This window comes from Meriones unguiculatus (genome assembly GCF_030254825.1).
Source record: "Meriones unguiculatus strain TT.TT164.6M chromosome 13 unlocalized genomic scaffold, Bangor_MerUng_6.1 Chr13_unordered_Scaffold_39, whole genome shotgun sequence".
NCBI lineage: Eukaryota > Metazoa > Chordata > Mammalia > Rodentia > Muridae > Meriones > Meriones unguiculatus.
Genome location: NW_026843648.1, coordinates 3,734,887 through 3,756,053, shown reverse-complemented (window position 1 = coordinate 3,756,053; position 21,167 = coordinate 3,734,887). Strand labels below are relative to the sequence as shown.

At 38.4% G+C, this 21,167-nt stretch overlaps 1 protein-coding gene across 1 annotated transcript in view; it reads left to right on the top strand.

Moving 5' to 3' along the window:
* LOC132651066 (vomeronasal type-2 receptor 116-like) overlaps positions 1 to 21,167 on the top strand; it is a gene marked incomplete at its 3' end in the record, with an annotated part of 44,305 nt that overhangs the window by 10,313 nt on the left and 12,825 nt on the right. Inside the window, exons 2-4 of the mRNA XM_060376372.1 lie at positions 4,716 to 4,910; positions 17,261 to 17,552; positions 18,830 to 19,645. Coding sequence (XP_060232355.1) covers positions 4,795 to 4,910; positions 17,261 to 17,552; positions 18,830 to 19,645 — 1,224 coding nt within the window. The remainder of the gene's footprint in view (positions 1 to 4,715; positions 4,911 to 17,260; positions 17,553 to 18,829; positions 19,646 to 21,167) is intronic.

Sequence of the window (21,167 nt, the reverse complement as noted above, 5' to 3'; positions counted from 1 at the left end):
CCACTTTTGATGTGAACTGATGGACTAAGATCAGAAAGGAGAGGAGAACCTCCCCTATCAGTGGACTTGGGGAGTGGCATGCATGCAGAGGGAGGAGGGAGGGTGGGATTGGGAGGGGAGGGAGGGGCTTATGGGGGGATGCAGAATGAATAAAGTGTAATTGATGAAAAATTTTAAAAAAAGGGAAAAATAATTTAAGAACCTTAAATGACTTTTAAAAGTGGAGGAAAACATGGAGTTAGTCAATTTACATGGAGCACGTCTCGCCCCTGGGGTCAATGGTCTCCTGAACCTACTCAGACCTCGGACACCACCACTGCTAGTTATAGAGCTGATGCGGGATGTTCCAATGAGGGGGTTAAGGCTTCTCATAATATTTCCTATAAGCCCACACCTGCTTGTTTATATCCCCCATTTTTATTCATTATTAGCCAGATAGAGCCAAGTAATTGTGGTAATGATACTTGCTTTTTTGCCCAATGCTGCAATGCTAGTAAATTTACTAGCTGGTTACTCACATACCTCGCTGGGTGCCTGTGCCCGTTGATGCCCCTCACGCTATAACTCTCTTCAGACAGAAAAGGGATCTTGGAATTACAGCTGCCATTGTTACTGCCATCTCATTGGCGGCTGTTGGAGCTACCACCGCGGCATTAGACATGAGTCATACTGGGCAGACTGCTCAGACCCTGAATAACCTTTTATCCAATGTATCTCATGCCTTAGATGTAAAAAAAGGAATTAATACTCAACTAAAAGGAGGCTTGATGGTGTTCAATCAGAGGATTGACCTCCTGCAGGAGCAAATTGATACCCTATGGCAAATCGCTCAACTTGGCTGTCAATGAAAGTATGCTGGATTTTGAGTCACTAGCATACAACATGAGAATTTTCCATGTACTACTATAGTTTTTTGTTCAATTTAAGTTTTGGATGGGTGATACCTCTAGCAGTTCTTATTTAGGATTGTTTTAGCTGTCATGGTTTATTTATGCTTCTATTTGAAGCTGAAAATCGTCCTGTCAACATCTAGAAAGAATTGTCTGGAACTTTGATGAGGATTGCACTGAATGTTGATGTTGATTGTTTTTCTTAGGATGGAGAGTTTTACACTATTCATCTTATCTATGAGCAGTGGAGAGCTTCCTTGCCCTTGCCCAGGCATAAAGATAAATAGTCTTCAGGAATACAGCAGAAAACTGAAAATCTTCTGTATAACAAAGGACTGCCATCATTCTGAAAATGTAGCAGTATACACAAAACTAAAATACTTCTACCATCTACCCACCCAAATAAAGGCTAATATTAAAATGCATAAATAAATCAAAAGAAAAAAATATATATCAAGAAAATAGACAATCCAAATAAAACATACCTACAATTCTAAATAAAGAATTTTTTATTTTTATTAATTACAGTTTATTCACTTTGGTTCCCAGCTGTAGACTCCTTCTCCAACCCTCCCAATCCCACCCTCCCTCCTTCTTCTTCTCCTATACCCCTCCCCAGTCCAATGATAGGGTAGGAGCCCCTCCCCTTCAATCTGACCCTAGTCTATCAGGTCTCATCAAGACTGGCTTTTTTGTATTCCTCTCTTGGTAAGGCTGCTACCCCCTCAGATGGAGGTGATCAAAGGACCAGCCCATGAGTTCATGTCAGGTCACTATTTGCAGATGTTATGATAGCATACATGAGTGACACAAAAAATTCTATCAGGGAACTCCTACAGCTGATAACCTCCTTCAGCCAAGTGCTACTTGGCTGGATACAAAATCAACTCACAAAAAATAGTAGCACTCTTGTATGCAAAAGACAAAAGGGCTGAGAAAGAAATTAGGGAAACAACACCCTTCACAATAGCCACAAAGGACATAAAATACCTTGCTGTAACTCCAACCAAGCAAGTCAAAGACTTGCATTGAAAGAAAAAACTTTCAGTCTCTGAAGAAAGAAATAGAATAAGATATCAGAAGAGAATTCTTAAAGAAATAATTCAAACAGCTGAGAAACATTTAAAGATATGTGCAAGGTCCATAGTCATCAGGGAAATGAAAACCAAAAGTGGTTTGAGATATGGCCTAAAGAGAGTCACAATGGCTAAGAATGGTCAAACATTTCTAGTAGGAGGACAAACATGTTTAGCCACTAAGGACATCTCTATGGCTCTTCCTCAGCAAGATGGAAATTGTTCTGCCTCAGGAAGTAACTATAGCACTCTTGGGCATATATTCAAAGAATGTTTCATCCTTCCATGGAGACATTTTTGCAAAGATGTCTATGACTGCTCTATTCAACACTTCCCAAAATTGGATATAACCCTGATTTCCATCAACAGAAGAATAGATAAAGAAAATGTGGACATTTACACAACAAAATATTACTCAGTCATTTAAAAAAGTAAATGAAATTTCAAAGTAAATGCATATCTACAGGTAAACTAGAAAAAATCAGTCTGAGTATATAATAACACAAGTTCAAAAATACAAATATGACATGTACCTACTTACATGATATTATTACTTGTAAAGTGAATGATAAGCAACCTATAGTACATAAAACCATGTAGGATACACAAAGAATAAGGGACTAGTGTTGAAGAAGAAGTAAATAGATCTCCATAGGATAGGGTAATAAAATAGTTATTTATAGATTGAAGAAGGGCTCATAAAGGAGAATTGGTTGGAAGTGGGGAAGAAAGAAGACATTAAGGAAAGTAATATGAAGAGAGACAGCCAAAATTAAATGTCAATTGAATGTTCCTGTAGCAAACTAACACAACAGTTTGCTTCCTACAATATATACATAACTGAAGGTGATCCAAATGAAATAATATGAGAGTCCCAATACGATGTCACTTGGCATCAAATGAAGACTGGGTTATATCTACTTGAGCTGGTGGCCAAAGGAGTCTTATTGGAATCCCCAAACAATGCACACTTTTGTCAAGATTATAATTTGCTCTCCATAAATTCACTGCAAGTCTCTTTTGCTGAATACAACACTTATTCAACTCACTGAACATAGAGAAATTAAGCTGGTGTCTCCAAAAAAATTTCACTATATAGTTATATTTATTTATAGGTAGATAGATAGAGAGGGAGAGAGAGATAGATGATAGACAGACAGACAGACAGACAGACAGATAGATAGATAGATAGATAGATTTGTGTGTGTAATTTGTATATATATATATATATATATATATATATATATATATTTAAATTCCAGTAACCAAAGTTTTGTAAGATTATACATAGGAGACATCAATTAATTATTTTGTTTGTTTATATATAAGAATTAACATTACATCATTTTTTCACTTTCCTACCTTCAAAGCCTTTTGCAGTTTTAGCTCTTTTGAAATTTATATGGCCGTATTTTCATGAATTTTACCTAAGTTAGATATCAAAATTTTATTTGTGTTATATTGTATATATCATATTATAACAATAATATATAATAATACCATGAAATTATATCAGCAGCAATTATGATAAATAGTGTTACAGTAAAGTAGAAAAAGTATAGAGATGAAGTATTTTTCTTTTTGGTTGTTGTTATGAGACAGTTGACTGAATCCAGCCATCTCAAGACTTCTGCTTCCAGGTTCAAAACTGAGTTCATATTCACAGGCCCTAAAACCTACTCCTATCCTGATTCTTCAGTGATGCATGTTTGTCTTTTAATCAGGAAAGAATGTAAAGAGGAAAGTGGCTGATAATCTAAACTAAGCACACAAGCCGTAAATGTGTTGCCTGTCATGATTTAAATTGACTATGAGAAGCTTGCCTCCTCTTTTGGTCATGTATTATTCTGAATTAGGTGCCAGACATCCAGGAGGAGGTCTGAATGCAAAAGCTGAGTTGAGAACCCTGAACCCAGGTGTCCTGCATATGGCTGAGTCACTACTGTTTACTTTCTTGGTCAAAACCCCATGTCAAAGTATGACTGAAGTCTCCCTCTCCAGCCCCCCCCACCCCATGTCCCTCCTCAAGTCCACTAAGGACGTCCTCCTCCTCTACTATATTACTGTAGCTTATCAGATCTCATCAAAACTGTCTGGATCTACTTTCCCTGTTGCTTAATTTAGCCACCTTGACTGATGGAAGTGACCAAAGAGCTATCAAAGTGAACAAAGCATGACTGCCCCTGCTCCCCTTCCTAGGAGAAATCAAATGTTCAAACTACTCTCACAACAGCAATCCAAAACAAACAAGCTGTTTTTGGATGACCTACAATTTTGTCTCAGACTCTGGTGCTCTCCAAATCACTGTGGACCATGATGAAATCATACAGGTTGTTGAAAAAAGAACCAAACATGTTTTTCACCCACATGGAGGAACCAGGTGCAAAGCCTCAGGGCTATGGGATTCCAAGAGTACATGGATGTGAGGAACAGAACAATAAAAAGACAGAAAATTCAGAGCAAGTCTGGCTACAGTGACTGAAATATCTCAGCACTGTGACCCTCAGTTTTCTGGACTTTGCTACAGTGAGTGAGCTGGCCTATCATGAGAACCTTTGGTTATGCAAAGACTGAGAGCCTGAAGCAACAGTAGGAATCAGCTGCAGCATACAAAGTCTTCTTTGACATTGTTGAGGTCTGAGCCTGTTGCAGGACATAAGCCAACAATCTCCTTGGATCTGCCTCGATGCAGGGGACTGTTTCTGTGTAGTGAAGAGCCTGACATGCCCCTTCCTTTGCTTTGCTTCAGCCTCCTCCTGCAACCTGTGTATACATCAACAGAGATATTTCTGATCCATTGTGGTTATTATGGAAAGTCCAACACCTACATGGAGGCAGATGTTAACCTTGCTACATTTATTCCCATTTCCATTCCACTTGATCTATCCCAAAATGACCAGAACTTTTTTGACACAGAACCAAGTCTACGATGGAATTTCAACCTGTGAGTACTTGCTTGAATGTGCTATGGTTGTTCTGGTTAAAAGATAGTACTAGATGACCTGCTAAACACATGTAATTCCATTGAGAATAATGAACTAGATACAGAATAATGTGAAAAATAGTTTCACATTTTTTTTCTGCTTCATTGTGCCTCTGAAAACATTTCCACTTCTCTTTGTTATGTTTCCATTCAGAAAGAAATCAGGGATAGAAAAAAAGAACGACTTTTGTGTCTCTCCATGGTGTGATTCCATGGCGAGACTTACATATTTTTAACACACTGACTTTAATATGTCAAGATAAGTTTCCATTCTTCTCAGGTCTATCTGGCCATCTAAATGTCTTATGTTTGAATATCTGTTTCCAGAGACTTGGAGAGTTTCTGCTCTAGTGAACTTGAATATCCCTATGTGCTCAGTACAAATCTTAGACTCTCCAATTTCACGTGTTCTAGCTTTACTATCTTTAAAGTATCTCAGAGTTTAGACACTGTGGTCATACTTATCACTTATTTGATCATCACTGATATTGTAATAGAGCGTTCTGAAATCCATGTCATTTATGCCCATATTCTGTTCTCTGCTTAATTAGTTCTGCTGGAAACCCAGTGTTGTCTGATTTGACTGGTGGTTTTATGATTTTAATTTACAACATTTCTATCTGTCTTTCTCCTCCCTCACAATCTCAGTGTTAACTTATGATTTGTCTTTTATGTTACACAGTCTTTTCTGTGTACAGCTGTTTGTTCTATCCCTCATCCGAGTTCTCATGGAGACTCCTGATTCTTTTTGTGTGTGTGTGTGTGACAAAATTATTATTTTTTTTTATTTTTTTATTTTTTTTCAAATCCTGTACATATTTTTTTATTTTTTATTATCAGTTACATTTTATTTACTCTGTATCCCAGCCGTGTCCCGATCCCTCATTCCCTCCCAGTCCCTCCCTCCCTCCCTCATCTCCACCGTGCCCCTTTCCAAGTCCACTGATAGGGGGGACCTCCTCCCCATTCATCTGATCCTGTTTTATCAGGTATCTTCAGGACTGGCTGCAAAGCCCTCCTCTGTGGCCTAACAGGACTGCTCCTCCCTTCGGGGGTGGGGAGACCAAAGAGCCAGTCATTGAGTTCCTGTTAGAAATAGTCCCTGTTCCCATCACTTTGGGAAACCAATTGGTTACTGAGCTACCACAGGCTACATCTGAGTGGAGGTTCTAGGTTATATCCATACATGGTCCTTGGTTGAATGTCAGTCTCAGAAAAGACCCTGTGCCCAGATATATTTGGTCCTTGTGGAGCTCCTATCCTTTCCCCATCAGACTAACTCCCCTTCTTTCTTATGATTCCCTGTACTCTGCCAAAGGTTTGGTCATGAGTCTTTGCTTTGAAAACACTGCTAGTTAGAGTCTTTCAGATGCGCTCAGTAGATTCCTGTCATACGTTCAATGCACATCTCATCTGTCTTTCTAAACGAGGATTGATCATCTTACCCCATGTCCGCTCAATTGATTATCTTTTTTAGGTGTATAGATTTCATTATGTTTATCATATCTTATAGGTCTATATAAGTGAGTATATCCCATGTTTGTCTTTCTCCTTCTGGGATATTTCACTCAGAATGATCTTTTCTAGATCCCACCATTTGCCTGCAAATTTCATGATTTCCTCCTTTTTGATTGCTGAGTAGTATTCCATTGTATAAAAATACCACAATTTCTGTACCCATTCCACCGTTGATGGACATCTGGGTTGTTTCCAGGTTCTGGCTATTACAAATAGAGCTGCTATAAACATGGTTGAGCAAGTGTCCTTTTTGTGTACTTGAACAAACTTTGGGTATATACCTAGCAGTGGTATAGCTGGGTCTGGAGGAAGCACTATTCCTATTTGTCTTAGAAAGCGCCAGATAGCTTTCCAGAGTGGTTGTACCAGTTTACATTCCCACCAGCAGTGGAGGAGGGTGCCCCTTTCTCCACAACCTCTCCAGCATGTGTTATCGCTTGAGTTTTTCATCTTGGCCATTCTGATGGGTGTAAGGTGATATCTCAGGGTCGTTTTGATTTGCATTTCCCTGATGGCTAATGAGGATGAGCATTTCTTTAAGTGTTTTTCTGCCATTCGATATTCCTCTGTCGAGAATTCTCTGTTTAGCTCTGTTCCCCATTTTTTAATTGGATTACTTGGATTGCTGCTTTTCAGCTTCTTTAGTTCTTTGTATATACTGGATATTAGTCCTCTGTCAGATAAAGGGTTAGTGAAGATTCTTTCCCAATCTGTAGGCAGTCGTTTTGTTTTGATGACGATATCCTTTGCTTTACAGAAACTTTTCAGTTTCATGAGGTCCCATTTATTGATTGTTGCTCTTAGAGCCTGTGCTGTTGGTGTTCTGTTCAGGAAGTTGTCTCCTGTGCCAATGAGTTCTAGGCTGTTCCCCACTTTTTTTTTCCAATTGATTTAGGGTATCTGGTTTTATGTTGAGGTCCTTGATCCACTTTGACTTTAGTTTTGTGCAGGGTGATAAATATGGATCTATTTTCATTTTTCTGCATGTAGACATCCAGTTGGTCCAGCACCATTTGTTGAAGATGCTGTCTTTTTTCCATTGATTGGAATTGGCTTCTTCGTCTAATATCGAGTATTCATAGGTGTGTGGATTTGTTTCTGAGTCTTCTATGGGGTTCCATTGATTCTCCTTTCTGTTTCTATGCCAATACCATGCAGTTTTTATTACTGTTGCCCTGTAGTACAGCTTGAGATCAGGAATGGACATACCTCCAGATGATCTGTTGTCGTACAGGATCGTTTTGGAGATTCTGGGTTTTTTGTTTCTCCATATGAAGCTGAGAATCTTTTTTTCAAGGTTTGTAAAGAATTGAGTTGGTATTTTGATGGAAATTGCATTGAATCTGTAGATTGCTTTTGGCAGTATGGCCATTTTCACAATGTTAATCCTACCAATCCATGAGCATGGGAGATCTTTCCATCTTCTGATATCTTCTTTGATTTCTTTCTTCAGAGACTTGAAGTTTTTCTCAAACAGGTCTTTCACTTGCTTGGTTAGAGTCACACCAAGGTACTTTATGTTATTAGTGGCTATTGTGAAGGGTGTTGTTTCCCTAATTTCTTTCTCAGCCTTTTTGTCTTTGGTATATAGGAGGGCTTCTGATTTTTTTGAGTTGATTTTGTATCCTGCCACTTTGCTGAAGGTGTTTATCAGCTGAAGGAGTTCTCTGGTTGAATTTTTGGGGTCGCTCATGTATACTATCATATCATCTGCAAATAGTGACCCTTTGACCTCTTCCTTTCCGATTTGTATCCCCTTGATCTCTTTTAGTTGTCTTATTGCTCTGGCTAGGACTTCAAGTACTATGTTGAAGCGATATGGGGACAATGGACAGCCTTGTCTTGTCCCTGATTTCAGTGGGATTGATTTAAGTTTCTCTCCATTGAGTTTGATGTTAGGTATAGGCTTGCTATATATTGCCTTTACTATGTTTAGGTATGTGCCTTGTATCCCTGATCTCTCCAAGACTTTAAACATGAATGGGTGTTGGACTTTGTCAAATGCTTTTTCGGCGTCTAAGGAGATGATCATGTGGTTTTTCTCCTTCAGTTTGTTTATGTAGTGGATTACATTGATGGATTTCCGTATGTTGAACCACCCTTGCATGCCTGGGATGAAGCCTACTTGCTCATGGTGGATGATATCTTTGATGTGTTCTTGGATTCGGTTTGCAAGTATTTTATTGAGTATTTTTGTGTCAATGTTCATAAGAGAGATAGGCCTGAAGTTCTCTTTTTTTTGTTGGGTCTTTGAGTGGTTTAGGTATTAAGGTGACCGTGGCTTCATAGAATGAGTTTGGTAGTGTTCCTTCTGTTTCTATTTTGTGGAATAGCTTGAGGAGAATTGGAGTTAGCACTTCTTTGAAGGTCTTGTAGAATTCTGCGCTGAAGCCATCTGCTCCAGGGCTTTTTTTGGAGGGGAGACTGTTAATGACTGCTTCGATTTCCTTGGGAGATATAGGGCTATTCAGACTTTCTACCTGATCTTGACTTAGTTTTGGTAGATGGAATCTTTCAAGAAAATTATCCATTTCATTTAGATTCTCAAATTTTGTGGCATATAGGCTTTTGTAGTATGACCTAATAATTGTTCGGATTTCCTCAATGTCTGTGGTTATATCCCCATTTTCATTTCTGATTTTGCTGATCTGGATAGTTTCTCTCTGCTTTTTAGTTAGTTTGGCTAAGGGTTTGTCTATCTTGTTGATTTTCTCAAAGAACCAGCTTTTTGTTTCATTGATTCTTTGTATAGTTTTATTTGTTTCTAGTTGATTGATTTCAGCCCTTAGTTTGATTATTTCCAGCCATCTGCTCCTCTTGGGTGTATCTGCTTCTTTTTTTTCTAGGGTTTTCAGTTGGGCCATTAAGTTGTTTGTATGTGATGTTACGAATTTCTTCTTGCAGGCACTTAGTGCTATAAATTCTCCTCTGAGCACTGCTTTCAATGTGTCCCATAAATTTGGGTATGTTGTTCCTTCCTTTTCATTGAATTCTAGGAAGTCTTTAATTTCTTTCTTTATTTCTTCCTTAACCCAGCTGTCATTGAGTAGTAAGTTGTTCAGTTTCCATGTGCGTGTCGGCTTTTTGTTGTTTCTGTTGTTGTTGAGGTCGAGCTTTAGTCCATGGTGGTCAGATAGTATACAAGGGATTATTTCAATCCTTTTGTATCTGTTGAGGCTTGCTTTGTGGCCCACTATATGGTCTATTTTGGAAAAGGTTCCATGCGGTGTTGAAAAGAAGGTGTACTCTTTTGAGTTTGGGTGAAATGATCTGTAGACGTCTATTAGGTCCATTTGATTTAGGGATTCTGTGAGTGCTTTTATTTCCCTATTTGGTGTCTGTGTAGTTGATCTGTCCCTTGGTGAGAGTGGAGTGTTGAAGTCTCCCACTATTAAGGTATTAGGATCAATGTATGATTTAAGCTTTAATAATGTTTCATTTACGAATGTCGGTGCTCTTGTATTTGGGGCATAGATATTCAAGATTGTGATGTCCTCTTCGTGGATTTTTCCTTTGATGAGAATATAGTGGCCCTCATCTTTTTTGGTTAACTTGGGTTGAAAGTCTATTTTATTAGATATTAGGATGGCTACTCCAGCTTGTTTTCTGGAACCATTTGCTTGAAAAACAGTTTTCCAGCCCTTTACTCTGAGGTAGTGTTTGTCTTTGTTGCATAGGTGTGTTTCTTGGATGCAACAGAATGTTGGATCCTGTTTCCTTAACCATTCTGTTAGCCTGTGTCTTTTTATTGGTGAGTTGAGTCCATTGATATTGATAGATAATAGTGACCAATGCATGTTAGTTCCTTTTGTAATGGAGTCGATGATCTAACCCTGTTTCTTTGCTTGTTTTCTTTTCATTTTTGTTGGGACATTATCTGTATGCCCTGTTTTCTTGGGTGAATTTGTTTTCATTGGATTGGAGTTTTCCTTCTAGTATCTTCTGTAGGGATGGTTTGCTGTGTAGATATTGTGTAAATTTCGTTTTGTCATGGAATATTTTGTTTTCTCCATCTATGTTGATTGAAAGCTTTGCAGGGTCTAGTAGTCTGCGTTGACATTTGTGATCTCTTAGAGTCTCCATGATCCCCAGGCCCTTTTGGCTTTCATAGTTTCTGATGAGAAGTCCGGTGTGATTCTGATAGGTCTACCTTCATATGTTACTTGGCCTTTTTCCCTTGCTGCTTTTAATATCTTTTCTTTGTTCTGTAGATTTAGTGTTTTGACTATGATGTGACGTGATGTGTTTCTTTTCTGGTCTAGTCTATTTGGAGTTCTGTAGGCCTCTTGTATATTTATGGACATCTCTTTCTTTAAGTTGGGAAAATTTTCTTCTATGATTTTCTTGAAACTATTTTCTGGACCTTGGAGTCTGGAGTCTTCTTTTTCGTGAATTCCTATTATTCTTAGATTTTGTCTTTTCATAGCATCCTTGATTTCTTGGATATTTTGTGATTGGAACTTTTCTGATTTTACTTTTTCTTTGAGAGAAGTATCCATTTCTGCAAGTGTGTCTTCAGCTCCAGAGATTCTCTCTTCCATCTCTTGTATTCTGTTGGTGATGCTTACTTTTGTGGTTCCTGATCTTTTCTCCAAGTTCTCCAGCTCAAGGGTTTTCTCATTTTGTGTTTTCTTTATTGATTTTAATTCTGTTTTCATGTCTTGCACCATTTCTTTCATGTGTTTCAATTTGGATTCCTGTCTCTCCACGATGGCCTCTATTTCTTTTTTCATTTCCTTCTTATACGCCACTAATTTTTCCTCTACTTGTGTATCTATTTGTTTGGCTATGTTTGCCTGTGTTTCTTTAAGGATATTGTCTATTTCTTCTTTCTTTGCCTCCAATTGACTGGCCATCTCTTTGAAAGACTTGTTCATTTCCTCCTTATGAGCCTCAAATAATTGGGCAAGCATGGCTTTAATATCATTTTCCTGTGCTTCTGCTGAATTGGTGTATCCATCGATTTTGGGGTTTGCTGGTGAAGTCATGATGTCCTGATTTATGTTGGAAGTGTTCTTTCGCCTACCTCTGGCCATTGGCTTATCTGAAACCTTCCCTGTTTGTTTTTGGATTCTGCAGATCAGACTGGGGCTGTCTCTCTCTGGTGTCTGGAGAGTTCTTCAGGAAGCTGAGCACTCTCAGCGTGTGCTGAGGACTAGCTGTACCTGTGGGAGGAAAGTACGCAGGCGCAAACGGGGCAAATGCAAGCATGTGTGCGCACGCGCGTGTGTGTGTCTGTGTGTGTAAGTGTGCGTGGATGAGTTACTCGAGGGACAGAGTGATGGCTAATGTTGAACCCTTGAGTGTGTGGGAGGGGCTCTGCACTGTATATGTCGCAGGCGCTAATGATGATCGCAGCGCAATTTCTGGCATTAACTGTCTTAACTCCTCAATCAGGCCCACAGGGCAGGAACTTCAATGTCCCTAGTGCCCCTCTGTTTCCCAAAGTGGGTATGTGGGTGGGAGGGGGGTTCGATGCCTGGCTTCTGATTTAGAAGGACCCAGGATCTGGGGAACTGCAGATTCTCAAGGGTGCACTCACTTACAGGCAGGTCTCTTGGCAGAGATCGTGGTATCCGGGGCTCTCTGCTCTCTGGTTTGGCCCTGCTTCTTTGATGTGTTCCGCCAGTTCTGTGCTGCTGTCACTGCCAGGTTCTGAGGTCTTGCTGCAGCTGGAGATTTCAGGGTGGTCACTTCAGCAGGGATGGGGTAACCAGGCTCTCTGTTCTCTGGTTTGGCCCTGGTTATTCTTAAACTGGAGGGCTGTGGTGCCCCGTCAGTTCAGTGCTGCTCCGCTGCCACGTCCCGCTGTAACTGGAGACTGGGTTGCTAGTCCCAATGCTTTCTGGGAAGTCCTGGGATCTCTTTGTTGTGCTCTCCAAGCTTGGGAGGCCCAGCGCCTGGTGTGTCCAGGTTGTATGACGTCTCTGCCTGGTTTTGGTGAGTATATAGCGTATTCTCTGTCACTGTGGGATTAGGTGGGCCGTACCGTCAGTGATGGCGATCCTGCAGAGCTAGTATGGTGTCTAGCAGATTCGCGCCCTGGGAGGATGGTGCAGCCGCTGCGCGAATCTGGGACTCCGGGGCACGTACCGCTGGCTTTTGTCTGCCGCTAAAGTGCTTGGGGCTCCGTCTCAGCGGCTGTATACCCCAGGCAGTTAGGTCTGCACTGAGAAAGATGAGTCCGCTGTGCCCCTGTGCCGAGGAGGAAGGAGCGACTCCTGATTCTTATCTCGATGCCCAGTTGAATTCATTGCTTGGTTCTGTCTTCTTTTCTGTTGTTCATCTCTTTACTTTCTGAAATATATATCTGCCACTTTATCTCTCTGAGAAACTGTATTGTAGGTTGTTGGTTATTTATGATAATGTGGAGGAATCATTAGGCTTTTTTATATTCCTGTTTTTCAGTTGATGCTATAATTGGTACATATGTTCATTTGAACATCGGTGTTGGGAATAGGGTGGTCCTTTGCAGAAAAGTACCTTCTTGAAACTTCAATGCCTATTTCCTCTCAGATTAGGAAACAAACATACTAGACTAAAGTCCTGGTACTTTTACTGTTATAGAGTACTTGAATAGAAAAAAAAAAAAAAAGAAAAACAATGACCAAGGATGTCTAATTTATTCTGGAAGTAAAGAACTCTTAAGAATGCTTTCACAAGATAGAGAAACCATAGTTCAGTAGCCCACTGCAGCAAGAGAGAGAAGGAATCCCAACACAGGAGGAAGAAAAGAGCCCATCCTCAGAGATGGATAAAAGACAGAAAAGACTGAATCGTTAATTGACCTGTCTTAATCTAGATTCTGTTTGAGCTATGATAGGTGGATCAAGTCTCAACTCCTTGAAGATTAAATCATAGTTGTTTAAAGTTTACACAGAGATATACAAGTTTTAAATATATTAACATGACCACAATCTATAATCTACACTGAAATTCTCACTGTAGGAAAAACAGGTAACAAGTGTCTGTAAACAGTTGGAGTAGACTGATGCTTCACAAATCAGATTGGGCACCAAATAAGGATGGTTCTGGGCTAAAAAAACAAACAGCCTTTCCACTCTCTGAATATTTAATGACAGATAAGATTTCAGCACAATGAGAAGCATTGAACTATATCTTCAGCAGGAATGAAATGACATTAAAAATTTTGGTCCTGTAACTATAAGAAGACTAGCCAGTGCTTTCACCTGGTGGTTTTCATAGCATATCATTACTCCACTGATTAATATTTTAAAATTCTGAAATATTAAACTCATTAAGTCTCATTTTCACATACTTTAAACCACTTTCTCAGACATTTACAACTTGCACTTACATACGTTAAATAACTTTCTTAGACATTCAAAATTTCCATCAACTTTAAAGTATTTGTTTCCCCCATCCATGCATTTACCAGGAGACAGATTGACAAGCAAGTTCTTTTAAATGAAAGAATCATAAAATGTAAACTGTTAGGTATTAGTAGATTCATTTTGAATCTCATTTAAATCTAATTTTGTGAGATTGGATGTTTCAGTGTGAAGCCAGCAAGATAATGCCTTCTTCAGCAGGGGATCTAGATATCTGTAGAAAAGAACAAAGCCTGGCTTTCATGCATGATATGGACTAACCATGCAGCTGCAGCCTTGTTCAGAGGAGCTGTATAAAGTTTCATAAACTCTGCTAAAATTCTATGGTGACAACATGCTCTGAACATGACAAGAGATCTGAGAGGGGTAAATTTGAGCAGGAAGTATAATCCAATTGGCCTCTATATCAATCAAAATGACAGAGACTTACTGGAAACCTGGGCACCAAGTCTGGGATCCTCCATGCTGTTCTCAAAGACTTTGTAGGGAACAGAGGTTGACAGTCTTTGGATGCCACACAAAACAACATTGTCTTCAGCTGCCACATAAGGCATCATGAAAACTAAACATCAGACTTGTGAGGCCTTTGCTTTTTATTTTTTTATGGAGCAGGAACTTGGAAAAGTAACCTACCTTGGTCAGGCAGAGTAGAGCATTTAACTCAACAGTGTCCAAAGGTTAGGCAGGGATTTATTGTTGGGTGAAGCATGTGGCAATTCATGGTTCAGTCATCATCATCATCACAGTTGAAATATGATCAAAGGAAAGGCCATTTCTGCATATCTTAGCTACCAACTCCAGATGTCTGGCAAAGAAATAATTTTCATTACATTCCTTAAATCCGTACTCAGCAGAACTCTCTGAGGGCTTTGAGGGAGAACATCTTACTTATTATCGTATTTTTCACTGGAATATTTTTTATTGATTAATTAAATTTTCATCTTAGTCATAGGCCCCACTCTCTTCTCCTCCCAATCCTACTCTCTCTCCCATATCCTCCTCCACTCTTCTGCCCCCCTACCTACACACCCCAGCCCCTGTAGTCTTATGATGATTGAGTTTGTGTTACTCCCCTGTGGTCAGTTAGATAAGTTCTATCAGGGTAAAGTGATCAACAAACATACAGTATAATCCATGTCCACTCCATTAACTAGTGTGCCCGCATAAAACCTAATCAGCACATCAGCTACTTATATGTAGAGGAGCTAGGTTGAGACCCTGTATTGTGCTTGGTGGGTGCATCAGACTTCTTAGAACCCTCTGGGGCCTGGATGATTGACCCTGATGATCTTCTTGTGATGTTCCTGTCACACAAATATAAATGAATAAATATACAGACATAACCAACTGAGTCGATTCTTTAGTCTTTAGTATTGCTTTCATGTGATTGGAAAAACATAAGCCCTCAGCTCAAATGGAAAAAAAATAGAATTTCTTCTATAAATTTGAGAGTCTGTGAACACAATTTAGGCTATCACAAATTCCATGATACAATGTGGAAGCAGCTTCATGAATTTTCATAGTAACAGAATATATAAAGAAAACTATAAATCCAATAAAGCACTGGAAACCTCAGAGAGGATGTTGACAGTAAAATGGAGCAAGTTATCATATAGGCCCAAGATGGCTATGTGATGTCATTCTTGTCTTTTAGATTAGCAAAAGCTAGGAATGTGCTGGGTTACTACATTCTAAAATGATTTTATTCATCATCTCAGCTATAGGAGATCTAGATAGATAGATAGCAAGATAGATAGATAGATAGATAGATAGATAGATAGATAGATAGATAGATAGATGATAGATAGAGATACGGATGCAGATACAGATATAGATATAGGCATCATCTTAACCATAACTTGTCCAAGAAATGGCTACTCAGGGTGCTACAGGTAGCCTGGGCTATTTTAATGAGCCTCTCAAACTACAACATTGCAATCTCTCCACATCAATGATTTTTTTATAGCCAGTCTTTGTAGACACAGCTCTGTCCAGGAGTTCTCATTGATACATGCATACATTCCTACAGTTCAATATTTAGTATGGGATAATCCTTAAGGAAGACAAGTTCTCTTTCTCTATGTTGTTGCTAATTGCCTGCTTTTGCCCAATAGATTCTTTCTTAACAGAACATCTAGCCACAGATCCCAGACTAACGTGGTACAACCAAATGGAATTTCTTTCTGGTGATGGCAGGTCAGAAAGCAGAATCCTTCCTTCAGTAGAACCCAGTGGATTTCAGGCTAATGATTTCTGTTAAGCTCCCTCTGTTAGGGTCACCCAGATTCTTATCTACTAAAGGTTTGAATCAAGCTTCTGAGGACCCAACCCCAAGCACTGAAGGCTATGTGTGACACAGTTCAACTCACCTACCTGCAACAAAGTACCACTTTCTCCCATTATGAGCACTTTTGTACTGTCTTAATGTATTTTGGGTTTTCCTCTTTTTTATATGCTATTTCAAATTACTTTTCCCCCCTGCCTTACCTAGAAAACTCTACTCATTCATTTAATTTGCAAGCTTAGAGAAACACCTTTCCATTACTAATTTTTAAATACTTTTTGAGTTTTTGTAAAGATTTAATAAATTTTACATTATGTTTATGAGTGTTTTGCCTACATGTTTTTGTGTGTACCACTTGTATGCAGTGTCCCTTCAGAGGCCAGTGGAGGACATGGATCCTCTAGAACTGGTGATACACACTATTGGAACCTAAAACTGGCTACTGTGACTTGAATCAGGGTCCTCCACAAGAGCAGCAACTAGTCATAACATATCAGTCATTTTTCAAACCCAAGAACACTATTTTGCACATGCTTATTTATTCTTATTTCATTTATTTGAGAGCTCACCTTCTTATATATGTGTGAATACCACAGGTGTCCTTGGTGACCAAAGATGCCAGAAAGGATCTTGTGAATTGGAGTTAAACATGTTTCCAAGGCCACCCTGTGGGCACTGAGAACTGATACTAGCTTTTATTCAAAGGGGTCTATACCACAAAGAGACAATTTAACACTAGGAATGCACATAAACTTGTTAGAATTTTCAAAAGTGAGTATGACATTGAATCATTACAAAAGAAAAGGTTGTGAAGCTCTTACTTATTATATTCCTAGTGAACACCTTAGTGACTCTTTTATAACCCAGGGCTTCCATGAGCTGAAATGTCATAAGCACCTATGTATTCAGTAGTCATAAGATACAAAGAAGTGATATTTTACACACACAATGTACACCAAAAAATATTAGAAACAGTTAAATTTCTGAGAGTTTAGGAGCCATTCCATGACGTTCCTGACTTGTCAAAGGCTTATTCACACAAGATTTACATGTAACAGGAAAAGTCAAAGGCTAGGACCTCTAGAGTCCTGTATTTGATAAAGACTTTTTGAGAAAAATGTACTGACAATACCCATCCTTCTATCCCTCGGGTTTAGACTGAAATGGAGAAACTATCAATATTTGCTGACCTTATACTTTGCCATTGAAGAGATCAACAAGGACTCAAACCTGCTTCCCAATATGACCTTGGGTTTTCACATCTACAATGCCTTTAATTCTAACAAAATGACCTTGAAGGGCCCTCTGATGTGGCTGTCTGGAAGAAGTGAGTATATCCCTAACTACAAGTGCAACACTCAACACAAAGCTCTAGGAATCATTTCAGGAAAAAAGCCGGAATTTTCTGCTGCAATTGAAACACTTTCAGAGCTCTACAATGTCCCACAAGTAAGTTAGAAACATATTTCTAAGCACAACCACATCTTAGACCTGACTGAAACAAACAAACCAACAAAAGAACAATAACAGAAGAAACAAAAGAAAACAGAAAAGTGGATTATGTTTACTGTAGGCAGATTTCAAATAGTAGTGAACAAATTATTTTGATTTAGCAATAGTTAACAAATGACAGAGTGTGGTGAAAACCATGGACAGCAAATTCTGGGAATTTCTAAGCAGATCACTTAGTAGTATCCATGATTCTATCTTCAAACAAACGATTGTGTACTGTGGATACTCAGTCTGCATTTGACTATAAGTCAAATTCTACAGCAAAGATTCCTAACTACCCAATCTAGCATATAAACATCTTAAAATTCCTATGGTTGTCAATACTGGACATATGGAAAAAGAAAGTCGAGGAAATGTAACTAAGTTTTTGGAACAATGTTTAATGCCATCACCGATGAAAATCTTTCAAGGAATTAATGATCTCATTCAGGAAAGTAGATCTTAGAATAGCAGTCACGGAGACCAACCACTTAGCTGTATCATCACAAATGACTCTTGCCAGGCTACACTGAAGAAATGCATCTGTCATCAGGCATTACTACAAACAAAAAATACTTGGTGACAACAAGAATCAGCAATAATCAAGATTAAAAAACCCACATGGTAACTCATTGTTATCACTCAGTTAAACAATTCATCAATGTATTTTAAGCTAAGTTAATAAAAATAAAAGACAATAATTTTCATCTGTCTGAGATTTGTCTCTATCAAATCTAACTAGAGGGATGATACAATAAGCCCTGGCAATGAGGCCCCAGGTCATCACAACTTGCACCATTTTAACTTAGGAAACTGAATCTCTAAAAACTTTGTTAGTCTCTTTCTGTATTTGCTTTTATAAAGGTGAAGGTTCTCTGAAATATGGTGTTATGTGATTAATGTTAATGCTTTCTGCAGTTTTCTCTACATCAGGTACTCTTTTGCATTGTTAATGCAACAAGAGAGATCTTTCGTGCCTTTCAAAGCCAGTGAACAGCTTATTGTTTACTTCTTGGCTGCTGCAGACACCTTAGTAACTTTGGAGCCTATGGTATTTGTAAAAGACTGTATTCCACCACATAATTTAGGGACAAGCTAATTTCACAGAAGAAATTCTCCTTAACAGTATTCAGTCCTTTAACCTTCATATTTGAATAATGAACTCACTTCCTCACACAGGGTGATGATTCCAAATACCTGAAACTCAGAATCACTTTTTCTCTTTGCTTCCTCAGGTCACATATGGACCATTTGATTCCATGCTTAGTGACAAAGATACATTCCGATTTCTTTATCAGATGTCTACTAAAGACAGAGGTCTAGCCCAAGGGCTAATCTCTTTATTACTCCACTTTGGCTGGAAGTGGGTGGGGCTCATTGTTTCTGATGATCAGAGAGGAAGGGAGTTTCTCTCTGACCTGAAAGTAAAGATGGTGTCAGAAGATATCTGTGTGGCTTTTGCAGAAAAACTCCCAGAGAATTGGAATGAAAATGTAAAATATGATTATGGTTTGCTGAACTTGAAACAACATACAGGAGTAAATGTGAATTTATTCTATGGTGATATGGATGACTTGCTGTTCTTCTGTGTAAACATCCATATCTTTGTCACCAGAAAGAGGGTGTGGATCTTTGCCAAGCCACACTCGACATACTTAGAGTCTATACTAAATGAAAAGCATGTTTTGATAAACCTATTCAGTGGAAGCTTCTCATTTTTAAAAAAGAGAACTATCCCTGGCTTCAAGCACTTTCTTGAGGCCCTTACACCCTCCCATTACCCAGGAGATGTTTACTTCTCTAAGTTCTGGATTGACAATTTTAATTGTTCACCTCCTGCTTCAGGATGTGGAAATCATAAACCTTGTCCAGTGAATATTTCCCTAAAGACTAACGATAAAATAAATGATATGGTGACTATTTCTGAGCCCAGCTATTCCATATGGAGTGCAGTGTATGCAGTGGCCCATGCCCTGCATAAAATGCTATTAAGCAAAACTGAAATGGAATCTAAAGAAGACAGAAACACAGACTGGCTTCTACCATGGCAGGTAAGCCTCACTCATAAGCAGGGGAAGGTGAGAATCTTACATTATTAGTAAGTAATTTGCTGTGGTCAAGCCAATAAAACATTTTCATCTTATAATTCAAAGTATAAGTGTCTGCTAGTTTTCCCTCCAGGGATTTTATGTGTGTCATTAAGTTGCTTGTATGAGATGTCTCAAACTTCTTTCTGGCAGCACTTTGTGCTATGAACTTCCTCTTGGCACTGCTTTCATTTTGTCCCATAAGATTTTATTACTATTGTTCTGTAGTACAACTTGAAGTCAGGTATGGAAATGCCTCCAGAAGTTCTTTTATTATACAAAAAGTTTTAGCTATTCTGTTGTGTGTGTGTGTGTGTGTGTGTGTGTTCCATATGAAGTTGAAAATTGTTCTTTCAAGGTCTGTGAAGAATTGTGTTGGTATTTTGATAGTAATTGCATTGAATCTGTAGATTGCTTTTAGTAGGACTGTCATTTTTACTATGTTCATTTGACCAATCCATGAGCATGGGTGATATTTCCATCTTCTGATGTCTTTTTCAGTTTCTTTTTTCAGAGATGTGAAGTTCTTGTCACAGAGGTCTTTCTCTTACTTGGGTAGTTACCCCAAGATATTACTTCTGGTTATTATGATGTATGCTGTTTTCCTGATTTTTTATAAGCCCATTTATCATTTATAGTCATGTGGACTACTGATTTTATATGTTAATTTTATAACTTATAAAATTCTTCTTAGCACTGCTTTCATTGTGTCCCAGAAGATTAGGCATGTTGCCCCTTCATTTTCATTGAATTCTTGAAAATCTTTAATTTATTTCTTCCCTGACTCAGTGGCCACTGAGTTTTTCAGTTTCCATGAGTTTTTTTGTTTTGTTTTGTTTGTTTCTTTGTTTTTTTTTTTTTTTTTTTTTTTTAGGTTTTCTCTTGTTTCCATTGTTATTGATATCTAGCTTTAATCCTTGGTGGTCTGATAAGATAAAAAGGTTATTTCAACTTTATTGTACCTTTTGAGGCTCACTCTCTGTCCAAGTCAATGGGCAATTTTGGAGAAGCTTCTGTAAGTTGCTAAAAAGAAGGTATATTCTTTTTGTCTGGGTAAAAATTCTATATATGTCTGTTAAATCTATTTGATCTGTGCATATGTTAGTGTAACTGTTTCTCTATTTTCTGTCTTCATGACCTGTACTTTAGTGAGTGTGGGGTTTTGAAGTCTCCCTCTATTACTGTGGCTGTATTAGTGTATAATTTAAGCTTCAGTAATGTTACTTTTACAAATGTAGGTGCCCTTGTATTTGGAGCAAAATATTCAAAATTGAGACATCATCTTGGTGTATTTTTTTCTATTATATGTATCCTTTTGCTATGATATGTGTCCTCTTATATCTGTTTTGAATAAATTCAGTTAAAAGATCATTTTATTAGATATTACGATGGCTTCTTTCAACTTTCATCTTGGGTCAGTTTCCTTGAAAAACCTATTTCCATCCCTTCACTCTGAGGTAATGTCTTCCTTTGTTTTTAAGATTTT